The 14,310-nt window shown below is 39.0% G+C and overlaps 1 protein-coding gene across 2 annotated transcripts in view; it reads right to left on the bottom strand.

Annotated features, from left to right (window-relative positions):
• The window catches only part of vps35 (VPS35 retromer complex component), a 60,502-nt gene extending 47,056 nt beyond the window's left edge, over positions 1 to 13,446 (bottom strand). The window contains exons 1-4 of one of the 2 annotated variants that reach the window (XM_067494571.1): positions 13,292 to 13,446; positions 4,800 to 4,898; positions 2,815 to 2,911; positions 1,966 to 2,089 (exon numbers count right to left, since the gene is read on the bottom strand). In XM_067494571.1, coding sequence (XP_067350672.1) covers positions 1,966 to 2,089; positions 2,815 to 2,911; positions 4,800 to 4,898; positions 13,292 to 13,294 — 323 coding nt within the window. In that variant the 5' untranslated portion in view covers positions 13,295 to 13,446. Of the gene's footprint in view, positions 1 to 1,965; positions 2,090 to 2,814; positions 2,912 to 4,799; positions 4,899 to 5,407; positions 5,427 to 13,291 lie in introns of those variants that run through there. The other variant, XM_067494581.1, reaches the window with a different exon arrangement.
• Between the last annotated feature and the right edge of the window lie 864 nt (positions 13,447 to 14,310).

Below are 14,310 nucleotides of genomic sequence, written 5' to 3'. Positions count from 1 at the left end.
CAAGTGTAACCTGCAAACCTGTGTAAACAGAAAGAGAGGAGCATTAGGTTATTAAATTTCAAACACATTGCTGTAGCAGACCGCCACCGCCAACTGACCACCACTGTAGGGTCGGATGACCACATGACAAAGTGTCCCTGGGCAAGTCACTAAACCCCCCTATAGCCCATCCCTATCCACAGCTGTGCAGTGTCGATTCAAAGGCTTTTAGGAATTGGGAAAGATTACATGACGAGGGGCATCCGGCATAAACACTGTACCAAATCAACACGTGGACAAATGGTCTGGTGTGGGGACCCTGAACTTACGGGATAAGCCGAAAAGACAACACCAACAAAAAATGCCGCATTTTAGTGCTTTGGTTGTTTCACACAATATTTTAGCGTTTATTTACTACAACTAAAACTTGTCTCCAAAGGGGCTCTGTCTGTTGGAGACTGAAGTTAAAGGACATTGGGAAGCCTGTTTGTTTCTACCTACATTGCACTTATTTTCTGCAGACTTTTATACCTATTGGCACTCAAAGCACTGTACAGTGCTTCTTATTTACCGATGTGCATTCACAAACACCTTCACATACCGATGGGGGAGCTGCTATGCAGCTGGCCAACACTCACCGCAACAAAGTTAGGGTTCAGTGTCTTGCTCAAGGACACTTCGACATGTGACAGGAGGAGCCGGGGATCGAAGCAACAATTGCAGGATTGCCGCTCTTCTTTCCCTGCACCACAGTCACCCAAAGTATAATTTGTTATCACATAGTTATGTTAACAAATTGATAACATAACTAAATTAAAAGTAGGCATTTAATATATACACAAGTCAAATATGTTTTTAAATTTTGAAGAATGTATTTCAGTTGTCAAACTCTTATAATATATCTTATTGGGCGACTGTGGCACAGGAAGGTAGAGCGGTTGTCCACCAATCTCACAGTTGTTGCTTCAATACCTGGCTCCTCCGGTCACATGTCGAAGTTAAGTAAGACACTGAATCCCAACTTAGTTGCTCCCGGTGAGTGTTGGCCAGCTGCATAGCAGCTCCCCCATCGGTGTATGAGTGTGTGTGTGATTGTGAGTGTGAATGGGTGAATAAGAAGCAGCGTAAAGCGCTTTGAGTGCCAATAGGTAGAAAAGTGCTATATAAGTGCAGACCATTTACCGTTTACTATTTATAAATCATCTTACAATGAAAATCTCTCTGTACATAAAACACCCACCTCTCATTTACTTGACTTACAATATAAATATTATAACCATCTCAAAATCAGCAACATTTAAAATTTTTAACCAAGTCTCTTCTATGGTAATAACTTCAAAGCTTAAGATAAAAGTTGTACAGAGGCTTCTAGTCTACTTTATTTAGTAATTATTCAAAAAAAATTGCATTTAATCATCAAAACCCATAAATCATCAAAATTGTAGTCTAACATTAGACACAAAAAGAAGGTAATGGTACAACATGTGGAATGCACAATGTAAGAAGGAACAATTTAAACCATATCACAGACAGCCATCCAGATATGTACAACAAAATTCAAGGTGTTTTAGGTTTTAATTATCTATGAAAATGCAAAAATTAACAGGGGCTACCGTTGGCTTATTTAGGCTAATAACTAGTAAGTTCATAACGTAACCTGGGTGGTGCTTAAAACATTAGTAGGCAGCCTGTAAGCGTTTACACTGTAGATAGGGAGTGAGTGAGTGTGTGTACAGTAGCATATGTGCTGCAGCTTTTGTGGTTTTCTTAAAACCATAACATTATACTTCATAATTAAGATCTCCTAAATGTCTTTATGTAGATAAAGTGTGCTTGAAAACAACAGCAAATAAATGCTTGACATGATTAAAAGCATTTACATTAAACTACAACAATGCATTAGATTGTACTATAGGTGAAAGGTTAAAAAAAGATTTTTAGCATTTCTTTCATGTGCAATAGATGTTTAGTTAAGGTGATACTTACAGTCTAGGGATAATGTTTCCTGCATACTGGACCAGCTCATATAGATCTGCCACCTTGCGTCCTTTGGCAAACTCATCAGTCAGATAAACTTCTAGGTAGTGAAGTTCATCAGAAATGGCCATGTCTAGAAATACTGTTAGGTACCAGTACAAACCCACTGTAAATTATCTGCATGCAACAATAGTTGATTGCGACATATCAGTATCAAAGGGACTTGTATTCTTGTTCTTTAACAGCAAGTTGCTTTATTGTTACGCCTGTATGTGTTAGTTTTGAATGCCTATAATCAGATCATTTAAGTAACTGACACACACTGCCACTTGAAAGTTTCTATAAATTGTCTGTATTTCTGAAGACATGACAAGATCATATTTTAGTTTTAAAGACCTGAAACAAGATAAAACTGGATAAAAAAAAAAAATTTAAAAAACTATTACAAAACTAAGATAAAAATCTGACAGGCAGATTAGCAATCTAAAACATCAGACAGATCAGACCCTACCTTTATGAATATGAACACATGCACACCCCTGTTCAGAACTCAGCAACTATTTAAAACTGTAAAAAGCTCTGACTTGACAGGTTTTTGCTTCTTTTTGTCTCATATGTTTAATATTGCGAAAACCTGATAATGTCTAAGGTAGTTTATGTAGAAAGATTCTAGGGCTCAAACTCTCAAGACAAGTTGTGGTGTACTGTAAGACCCTGTTGGAATTGTTAATGTCTCAGTTTTCTTTTTCTGCTTGATGGTAGAAAAAGAAAAAAAAATACTTAGTCAATATTACATATTCTTGAATCTGCCTTACTGGAGTTTTTTTAATTTTGCTAACCTACAACTGTAAAGGATACAGAGCTCATAGTAGCTCTTTGGTGAAAGCATGGAGGTCCTCAGTTCACCGAGCATGTTAGAAGCATGCTTCAGAGCATCCATCAGCTTGTTCTTGTCCTGCCGACACCCCAACAGAATCACGGTGTAAACGTAGTACATATATAGCATTGTAATAATTGAAAGTCATTTTAAAAATTACTTAATTTGATACAGTTAGCCAACTATTTTGTATGAAAAAATACTGTACAACATTTTGACACACACTAGTTCAGTCAGACAATTTTATTTACAATTCAGTGTTCTTAAAACCAATTTAACCCTTAGATGCATAAGTGGGTCAAAAATAACCCAGTTTGGTGATTTTATTGCAAAATCTTCGTAATGAAAAGTTATCATTTCCCAGTCCAGCTATTTCTAAAAAAATAAAAAAAAAATAATAAAAAAAACCAATAACCTGTTTTTGATATAATGCCAGTTACATTTTTTAACCTACCATTTATATATTTTACAAAACTCTAGTTTTTCTATTACTGACTGAAGCTTGCAAAGGTGGGTCAAAATTGACTGGGATTCATTTCTTGGAATTTTGTGGGAACGTTCATAACACATGCTTGTCCTTTATATACAGTAGTCATGAAGGACAAGCACACACATTTGTAAGGTAAAAAAAAAAGGAATAATATTAATATTAATGTATGCTCTGTATGTGTGTGTGCATGCCTGTGTGCCTATATGTATACAGCTACATATTGATCAATGGTTTGCTTGTGATTTAAAACATTTGAATAACAAAGATCGTAAAGTCAATAGTCTGTGTGGGAGATGCAATGTACCTGTATGCAATGATGAGCCAGAAACTGGTAGTTTGTCACAATTGCATACAGTGATGAGAAAAGGCGGCAAGAAAAGTTAGATAGACGCATATACTCTCTCACACACAGGGCATAAGAGGGTACTACAAATTATGTGGCTGTAGCTCAGCTGATGTCCACGGAGCACAAGGTCATTGTTTCAATTCCCGGACCCTCCTGGCTACGTGTCAAAATGTCCTTGATCTATTGCTGCAATTTTTTGGTTAAATTTTTAACCAAAATGACAAAGGTGGCATAAAAACACATTTATCCTAACATGGGTAATTTTTGACCCACTCGTGGAAGAGTGTAGGGTCCAGTCACTTGAACATCTAAGGGTTAAAAAACAACTTTAAACACATTGACCATTATGACTGTGGTAACATCAGGATTAGCAATTAATCCCAGTGTTTATAGCAACAATATTTTTCAAATAACTAAATGTAATGCATAATATTCTTTAGAACTATATACACAATTAGATAATTAAAACATGAATACTGAACTAAAAGCATGCTTGTGTCCATTCTTCTACAATTGTAACTGAGCAAAACACACAATTATGTTTTTTCAAGGTAATAGAGGCAATCTGCCACATATAGTTTCAAACCCACTGTTCTTTGTGGAGTACTTTCACTTTAGTAAAAGATTTGAAGTTCTGCTTGCACTTCAGATTTGAGTTTGTGTTCTACCAATGCTGCACGCTGCTCACATACTGCAGCTGTGTAGATGAGAGCCGCTCATAGTGGAAATGCTCACCATTGTTTTCCATAAAATTACTAATCTGCCACTTAATGTTGAGCTTGATTGCTGAATTTGTACACTTTAAGTGGACAAGCGACCAATAATGACAAGCACACCTTTCATGGTAAGTTAATGACGTTATGCAAGCTACCAAAATACTAAACCATATTTGTAATGTAAAGAAAGAGTTGTTTAACACCACATTTTTTAGGTTTGGGACAATATGGAATAGGGACAGCTGTGGGACATCAAGAAAAGAAAGTGTGTTAATCAAAAAAAAAGTTTTAATGTTCTCCACTTGGGCTCAAAATTAAGACTGGTCAGCTACTACATGCAAAGCAGTAAAAAAAACAAAGGCTGAGGATTATTTAAACAAGACAAAGATATTTAATTATATTAAGCTACACTACCAGGCATCGCTTCATCTGGAAAGACTGGACCTTGACAGCCTGCACAGCCTCATCCAGAAGTTTCTCTTGTTCATCCATAGGAGACTGCTGTGTGGTTGGCTGTAAAAGGAAAATTATACATTGATTGAATTTCATGTAAAATTTTAAACAATGCTGTATCACTTTTTAACTGGGAGAGCTACTTTACAATTTAGTTTGTTTCCTATCTAGTTGCTTTCTTAGAACAATACAATGAGTATCAGATGATGGTCGAGAGTGCCTTGAGAGAGAGTATTTTAAGCAGAGAACAAACAACATGGTCCTCTGCAAGCTCTGCAAATTGTTTTATTTATTTTGCTTTAAATTGCTGAACATAGATTGCCCAAATTCCTTTAATGTGTATGAAACATAAGTTCTTGCCTTAATTATATTGTAGAGTGACTATATATTAGTCAGTAAAACACAGATTACCAGACTGCCTATTTTTTTGTTGTAATAATGCCCTACAGTACAGACTTTCTAATATTTGTTTGTTAAAAGAGAAAATGATTAATCTGTTAAAAGGCAGATCTACAAGCTATCGAATCAAGTTTATTGAGAAGTTATGTGTCGTTAGGTAGAGTACTAACTTGAACATAGCTGTATCAACCTGTGCACCAACTGGATTAACTACAAGAAAGCATACGAAACAACGTCTCACACATGGATCCTGTAATGCATAAAACTAGGTATAGGTATTAGAAGTTGTTTGTAAGGTCAAATAATGGTCAAAGACATTCAACGGCAATTATTCAAATATTCAATAATATTGCCATTAAAACCATTAAAAGATATATATGTTTACAAACACACACACACACACGATTCGCTTTGGCAATCGTGGACTCACGGGATAAGCTGAAAGGACCAAATGTAAATAAAATAAATACAAATAAAAATTCCTTACTTTGTACAACTGAACTGAACAACATCAACAGGACTCTAAGAGCCTTCATCAAGAACTCAATGGGGCTGTGGAAACAACACTGTAGGTCATCTTCTAACTAAGTCCACCAACTGAAATTCACTAAAAAAGTATAGCATTTACAAAAAGGAGATGCTTTGTCCCTGCTACTGTTCTGTTCTGCTGAACTCCCTCAGCCAGATCACTAAGATGTATGGCAGAGAAATCTGTGTTCTCCAGGCAAAATCCACCTGGAGACATCAGTTTTTTTCAGACTTTGGAATACTGCTTCACTGAAGAAGTTTAAATAAAGTAAAAAAAAACAAAAGTTGTTTCTGGAAAATACTTTATCTTCTTTCAAAAGATAGAAAACACATGTCAAGCATGTTGTACATTAGAAAAGTGAGCTCATTTAAAAACATACATCTAACTTTTTATCAATAAAGGATCTGCACTTTGATAGCCCTTTTCTACCCATTGCTACTCAAAGCACTCACAATCACACATACACTCACACACCGATGGGGGAGCTGCTATGCAACTGGCTAAGACTCACCGAGAGCAACTAAGTTGGGGTTCAGTTTCTTGCTCAAGGACACTTCGACATGTGACCAGAGGAGCCGGGGATCAAACAAACAACTGCGGGATTGGTGGACGACCGCTTTACCTCCTCAGCCATAGCATAGGATATAGCAGCTACAGCTGAGCTAAATATAGCCAGTAACAAACTACAACAATTGTCTGCATACTATTCAAACAGAGCAACAAACTAGTCTCTCTTCTGAACATGTCCAAACCACCTCAATCTGGCCTCTCTGACTTTATGTCCAAAACGTCTAACATGAGCTGTCCCTCTGATGTATTCATTCCTGATCCTGTCCATCCTGTCATACACTTTCTCTAAATCTACAAAGACAAAATGCAACTCCCTATGACCTTCTCTGTACTTCTCCATCAGCATCCTCAAAGCAAATACTGCATCTGTTGGACTCTTTCTAAGCATGAAACCATATTGCTGCTCACAAATGTTCACCTCTGGCCTTAGCCGAGCTTCCACTACTCTTTCCCACAACTTCATTGTTTGGCTCATCAGCTTTATTCCACTGCACATCTCCCTTGTTCTCCCATGTTCTTAAAAAATGGCACCAGTACACTTCTCCTCCAGTCCTCAGCATCCTCTCACTCTCCAAGATCTTGTTAAACTAGTCAGAAACTCTACTGCCACCTCTCCTAGACACTTCCATACCTCCACAGGTATGTCATCAGGACCAACTGCCTTTCTGCTCTTCATCCTCTTCAATGTCCTCCTCACTTCACTCTTACTAATCTTTGCTACTTCCTGCTCCACACCAGTCACCTCTTCTACTCTTCGTTCCCTTTCATTTTCCTCATTCATCAACTCTTCAAAGTTCTCCTTCCATCTTCCCATCATACTCTTGGCACCTTTCAATACAGTCCCGTTCTTATCTTTAATCACACTAACCTGCTGCACATCCTTCCCATCTCTCTCTCTTTGTCTGGCCAACCTGTACAAATCCACCTCTCCCTCTTTAGTGTCCAACCTAACATACAAGTCCTCATATGCTCTTTATTTGGCCTTTGCCACCTCTACCGTCACCTTACGCTGTATCTCCCTGTACTCCTGTCTACTCTCTTCAGTCCTCTCAGTGTCTCACTTCTTCTTAGCCAACGTCTTTCTCTGTATACACTCCTGAACTTCTTCGTTCCACCACAAGTCTCCTTGTCCACTTTCCTCTTTCCCGACACCTCAAGTACCCACCTATCCGTCTCCCTGATCACATTAGCTGTAGTGGTCCAGTCATCTGGAAGCACCTCCAAACCACACAGCGTCTGTCTCAGATCCTCCCTGAAAACTACACTATTCTTCCTTTTTCAACTTCCACCACTTCGTCCTCTGCTCTGCCTTTGTGGTCTTCCTTACAAGCAGTCATTTTACACACCACCAACCTGTGTTGTCTGGCTACACTCTCCCCTACCAATACTTTGTAGTCACTGATCTCTTTCAGATTACAATGCCGGCATAAGATGTAGTCGACCTGAGTGCTTCTACCTCCGCTCTTATATGTCACCCTATGTTCCTGCCTCTTCTGGAAGAAAGTGTTCACTACAGCCATTTCCATACTCTTTACAAAGTCTACCACCATCTCTCCTTCTCCATTACTGTCCAGAAGACCAAATCTGCCCATCAAATTCTCATCCTCTCTATTTCCTTCAGCTACATGTCCATTGAAATATGTACCAATCACCACTCTCTCACCTCTGGGGATGCTCTGAATAACTTCATCTAACTCACTGCAGAATTTCTTCTTCTCTTCTAACTCACGTCCTACCTGTGGGGCTTAACCACTCACAACATTGAACATCATGCCGTCAATTTCCAGCTTCAGACTCATCAACCTGTCTGATACTCTTTTCACCTCTAAAACATTCCTCACAAACTTCTTTTTGAGGATAACCCCTACTCCATTTCTCTTCCTATCTGGCCCATGGTAAAACAACTTGAACCCTGCTCCTAACCTTCTAGCCTTGCTACCTTTCCACCTGGTGTCCTGGACACACAGTATATCCACCTTCCTTCTCTGCATCATGTCAACCAACTCTCTAGCCTTCCATGTCATAGTCCCTACATTCAAAGTCCCTACTGTCAGTCCTACATTCTTAGCTTTCCTCTTCTCTCTGCCTATGAAAATGCGTTCCTCCTCTCCTTCTTCGACTAGAAAATATTCACAGAGCAACTTTTGCAAATTTTTCAAGGGTTTCATTTAACATTATATTGATGGTGAAATCTAAAAGGAGAGTCCTTCCTATTTAAAGATAGTGCTCCTCTGTTGATTGTAATTAATCGTAGTTTTTATTTTACCTTAAAAGGGGTCTCTCTAAACAAGGATCGCTAATGGAGAAAAAATATAGCTGGCTAACATTAACTATTACCAAACTTATCCTATCTAAGCTCTGCTAGCATAGCAGTTAGCAATGCTACTCTGTCTCCTTCTGTCTCTGCTCACTCTTGCTCAGTGTCTCATGTATAGTTCTTCTCAGCCTTCTTTAGTGATAATGGTATCTGTAAGAGGAGTAACGCTTTTGCAGCTTTGGAGGAGAGGTACACAAAACTTCACCATGGAAAATAAGCCAGCTAGTCAGGCCCCAGTAGCTGGTGCAAACCGACCAAGCATAGCCTATGTTAGCTGTCCCAGTATTGTGTTCCATCCTCAAGTTCCTTGTCAGTTTTTGACTGAATTTTCAGATTTTCTATCTGGGTACTTTACATGCTTACATTTAGTCATTTAGCAGACGCTTTAAGGCAAGAATCTAAGTCAAAGAGAAAACATCAAAGCAAAGTCCTATCAGAAAAGTGTTCGCATTTTATGAGATGGAAGTGCGAGAAAGAGCACAAAAGTTGTTTTTTTTTTTTTTTTTTGTGCATAGGAAGATGTGGAAGAGTTCTGTTTTCAGCACTTTTTGAATATTGGGAGAGAGTCTGCTGAGCGTGCAGAGTTTAGTAGCTCGTTCCATCATTGTGGAATCATTGCGCTAGAAAGTTTTACTTGGTGTCTTCTGAGCAGTGCTGGGACCACCAGACATCCCTTAGTTGGCAGACCGCAGCGGGCGGGAAGGATTGTAGACTTGAATGAGTGAGTTGAGGTAAGCAGGAGCTATTGAGTTAACCACCCTATAAGCAAGAGACAGAGCTTTGAACCTGATGCGAGCAGCTACAGGAAGCCAGTGTATAGAGATCTAAAGAGTGGTGTGACATGGGTCTTTTTTGGCTGATTAAAAATGAGGCGAGTGGCTGCGTTTGGGATCATCTGCAAGGGTTTGATTGTGGATACCGGTAACCCCATCAATAAAGCGTTGCAGTAATCAAGACGAGATATGACCAGCACCTGAACAAGTGCGAGTTGGGTTGTACAATCCGTGATGTAGGGTCTGATCTACCTGATGTTGTAGAGGGCAAATCTGCTTCCCTAGAGACTGGAGATGTGGTCCTTAAAGCTCAATTGGTCATCAATGATGTCCCCCAGATTTTTGGGGGACTTAGTAGGGACAATCACTGTAGATGTTGATACTGATGTTGTGTTGCGTCAAAGGTCTGGCTGGGAAGACAAGGACTTTGGTTTTGCAGAGGTAGTTAAAGATGTCTCTTTCTCATCCAGGCTGAGATGTCTGAGAGACAGGCAGAAATACATGATGAAACAGTGGAGTCGTCCGGTGGAAAGCACAGGAAGAGCAGTGATAGGAAAGACCACTGGAGTGAATGATGGAACCCAGAGATGCAGTATAGACAGAAAAAACAAGACAACAACAGGAGACTGACCTGTGGCTTTTGCAGAAGATGCTTGAAGATATTTCTGTGGAGTGACCCCTCTTGAAGCCAGACTGGTGGACATCGTTCATTGCACCCGAAAGAAAGTCTGAGAGTTTATTGAAGACTGCTCGTTCCATTATCTTGGCCAGAAATGGAGGAAGCGAGACAGGTCGGTACTTCTCCTCTACAGAGGTATGAAGAGAAGGCTTCTTCAGCAGTGAGGTAATCTGGGCCTGCTTGAATGAGGTTGGAAAAGTCCCTTTTGTGAGAGATGTGTTGATGACTTGAGTAATAGCTTGCATTAGTGCAAGTGCAACTGCTTGAAGGAGAGTAGAAGGGATCAGATCAGGGAGCAGGTGGTTGGGTGGTTAGAGAGGAGGAGGTGGATACATCATCCTCAGCCAGAATTGCAAATGATGAGAGCAATGCAGTGTTGGAAGTAGTTAGCTGGATGTCATCGTCTGGAGAAGTGAACTGTGAGCTGATGGCTGCCACCTTGTTGGTAAAGAAGTCAGCAAAGTCATCAGCAGTGTGAGAGGTAGATGGTGGAGGTGGGTAGATGAGTGATTTGAAAGTGGAGAACAGCTTTCTGGTGTCCGAGGTGTTGCTGAGCTTCTCCTGGTAGTATTCAGTCTTTGCCCTCGTGACACTGTGTGAAAAAGATCCTAGCAGATCCTGATACTCAGCAAGGGCAGATGGAGTCTTGGATTTCCGCCACTTCCTCTCAGCACTCCTAAGTGTTTACGGATACAGTAGGCGAGCCACGGATCAGAAGCTGAGGAACGCGCAGGTCTCAAAGACTTGGGGCAGAGACAATCCAAACACGATGAAAATGTATTGCAGAGGCAGTCCGCGGCTGAATTTGCATCGAAGATTGAGAGGTCCTGTGTTGGGGGCAGAGTTGCAGAGACCAGTGAGGGGAAATGATTCAGGTTGAGAGACCTGAGGTTAAGACGGAATGTTACAAGTGTGGTGTGAGAATGCAAAGGTTAGGGATGAAGACTGAATTAAATGAAGAAATGATCCAATAAATGCAGCAGAGTGACCGAGGTGTTGTCTGTGGTGCAGTTCCGGGAGAGAATGTGGTCGAGGTTGTTGCAAGCTTTGTTGGTTCAGAGGAGTGGAGACCGGACTCAGGTCAAACGTGTTTAGAAGAGCAAACACGTCAGATGCCTGTGGTTTTTTCAGGTGGATCTTCAGGTCTCCCATGACGATGACAGGAGTGCCATCTTCAGGGAAGTGGGACAGCAACACGTCCAGTTCATCACAGAAGTTCTACTATCACCTCATCAGAATTAACATGTCTGCTAGACCCTATCCCAACCAGACTCCTAACGGATGCTTTACCCCCTCTAGACACACTCATTTTAGATATGATCAATCTGTCTTTAAAAGAAGGCTATGTACCAATGGCCTATAACGTAGCTGTAATCAAACCACTACTTAAAAAAATGGACTAGTTTCTATACTTGTTCTGTTAATTCTTAGGGCTGTATTTGACACCGTTGACTACAACATTTTATTACAGAGACTGGAACATGAAATTGGGAATAAAGCAAATGCACTAGCTTGGTTTAAATCGTATTTGTCAAATAGATACCAATTTGTTCATGTTAATAATGAAAACTCCACGCAAACAAAAGTTAGTTAAGGAGTTCCACAAGGCTCTGTGTTAGGACCAATACTTTTTACTTTATACATTTCTCCTTTTGGCAACTTTACAAGAAAACACTCCATAAATTTCCTTTGCTACACTGATGAAACCAGCTATATCCATCTATGAAACCAGATCAACCAATGAAACCAAATCAATTAATCAAACTTCCAGCATGCCTAAAAGACACAAAGGCCTGGATATCCTACAATTTCCTACTTTTAAATTCAGACAAAACTGGAGTGGGCCTAAAAATCTCAGAAATATGCTTTCCAACCATACTCTAAATGGCATAACTCCGGCCTCCAGTACTACTTCAAGGAACATTGGAGTTATTTTTGATAAGGATTTGTCCTATACCTTACATATAAAGGTAATCTCTGAAACAGCCTTCTTTAATCTACGGAACATTACCAAAAATAGGAAGATCCTGTCTCAAAATAATGCAGAAAAACTATTCCACATATCGTTACTTCTAGACTGGACTACTGTAATTCCCCGTTGTTGGGATGCCCCAGTAACTTCCTAAAAATCCTGCAATTAATCCAAAATGCTGCAGAAAGATTTTTGACTGGAATAAGTAAGACAGATCATATTTCTCCTTTGTTAGCTTCCGACAAAATCTAGAATAGAATTTATATATCAGCATCACCAAGATACTAATGGAAAGCAGACAGAAAGAGTTTTTCTGTAGTTGCATCCATAATTTGTGTCCTTAATAAATATTAAGATTTGCATTGTAACATTGTAAGATTTCATCTAATTCAAGACAACTAGGACAAGACAACCTGTCAACTATACGAGAAAAGCTGGAGTTTTTGTCAGGCCCTGATGTGGCAACAGTATAACAACGGAAATGCAGAAGACCAAAATTCTTTGGAAACAATATCCATTGTAGTTTTTTGTCTTGAGCATTTTTGTTTGGGTTTAGATGTTGGGAAAAAAAGGTGACAAACGTTTAGAAAATGCGTGTAAGCAGTAGTGACAAGCTGTAATACGGCAAACCGTTGAACCTGTTAATGTACTCGAAAGTACATCTGTAAGACTCATTACTGTAGCACCTCCATTTCGGCTCTCAACATAGCTTTAGTAGTTTGCAAGAGGGCAGGCGTTTATGACATTTTATGTACATAAACGTACGAAATAACGTTGTAAATGTGTTCGGGTTTATTTATTTCGCCATGTGAGCAAAGCTATACTGTTAACCATCACATCTATTTGTCTGCGTTAAAAAGAATAACATTCAACGATAGTATATGACACAGCAAACTAGACGAGCAAACTTAACAAGTCTGCCCTAGTTGTCACACTGTCACCAGCTTTGTCTTGGGAATCTCATAGGCTTGTCATTTTTGCGGACACATAATAGGCGGTATCAGTGTATAAGGGTCTCTACATAACATAAATAGAACAAACGAACAACACCTAGCGTTAGCTAATGCTATTAGTCTAGCTAACCGCGGACTGACGTTAGCTAGGCCATGCACTCACATACAAGTTTGGTTTTCGATTAGCCAAACAGCGACACATATGTTCCATTACAGCAATGTTGAAATACAGAAAATAAAACAGAACTTAGAGTTACTTACCATAATTTTTAGATTGTAACGTTATCGTATAAGTCGGAATGGCAGTTCTGTCATGTGACTCACATTGGTTCCGCCGTCACGGAGAAGACTATATGGCTTCTTCTTCGTTGGTTTGACATAACGCTACAGTTTCGTAGTGCAGCCATCTGCTGTTAGCTGTTGTTTCTCAGGGCAGCGTTGGTCAGCGCTGCCTTACTGCAATACTATCCTGGCTTTGGCTCTCAGTGGCATAACGACTGGAGTGTTTTTTTTTAGCTTTCTTTAATGCTCTGTCTTTAGAAGCATTGCAGGGTTAAATTAAATGAGGTATTATTGTCCTTAAATATGTTTATCTCAGACTAATTATTCATATTATCAATCACTGATATGTCCTTATTCACATTCATTTAAATTCTTTGCAATAAATAAGTATGGACTGGTTATTTGATTACATTGTTTGTGACTGCTCAGACAAAAAAGTGGTCCTTCTGGCAGAGTCATTGACGTTATAACGTATGTAGCAATCTTTTGACCTGGCAGGCTAAAATGGCTGAAAAAAAAGGTTTTTTCTATGATGTTACAATGTAATTGGCTGAATAAATTGTTGTGATAGTGAACATTCCAAATTTCAGAATAACTATTGATGTTCAGCACAGATATAAAGAAATATACTTTAATCAGCAACAGCATTATCATTACCTGGTGGTTTTAATATAACATTATCATATGTTTCTATAAAAAATATTATAACTAATAACTAATAAATGCTGATATATCATTGTGAGTTAACTGCCTCTCAGCACATAAAGTAGTTAAAATCAACTCCATCGTTAACATCAGTGAACTTGATGTTAAGTACTTTATCCTTATTTTTATATTTATATTTTATTCATTATTGTACATATTTTGCCATAATTATCACAATCAGTATTGTTTAAAATACATTGTTTTCTTAGCAGAGTACTTTGACATTTGTACTTGAAGTAAAATGATCTCCTTAGTACTTGAGTAAAAGATTTGAAGATTTTACTTGTAAATTC

This window comes from Channa argus, chromosome 2 (genome assembly GCF_033026475.1).
Source record: "Channa argus isolate prfri chromosome 2, Channa argus male v1.0, whole genome shotgun sequence".
NCBI lineage: Eukaryota > Metazoa > Chordata > Actinopteri > Anabantiformes > Channidae > Channa > Channa argus.
This window is presented reverse-complemented; position numbering and strand designations above follow the sequence as displayed.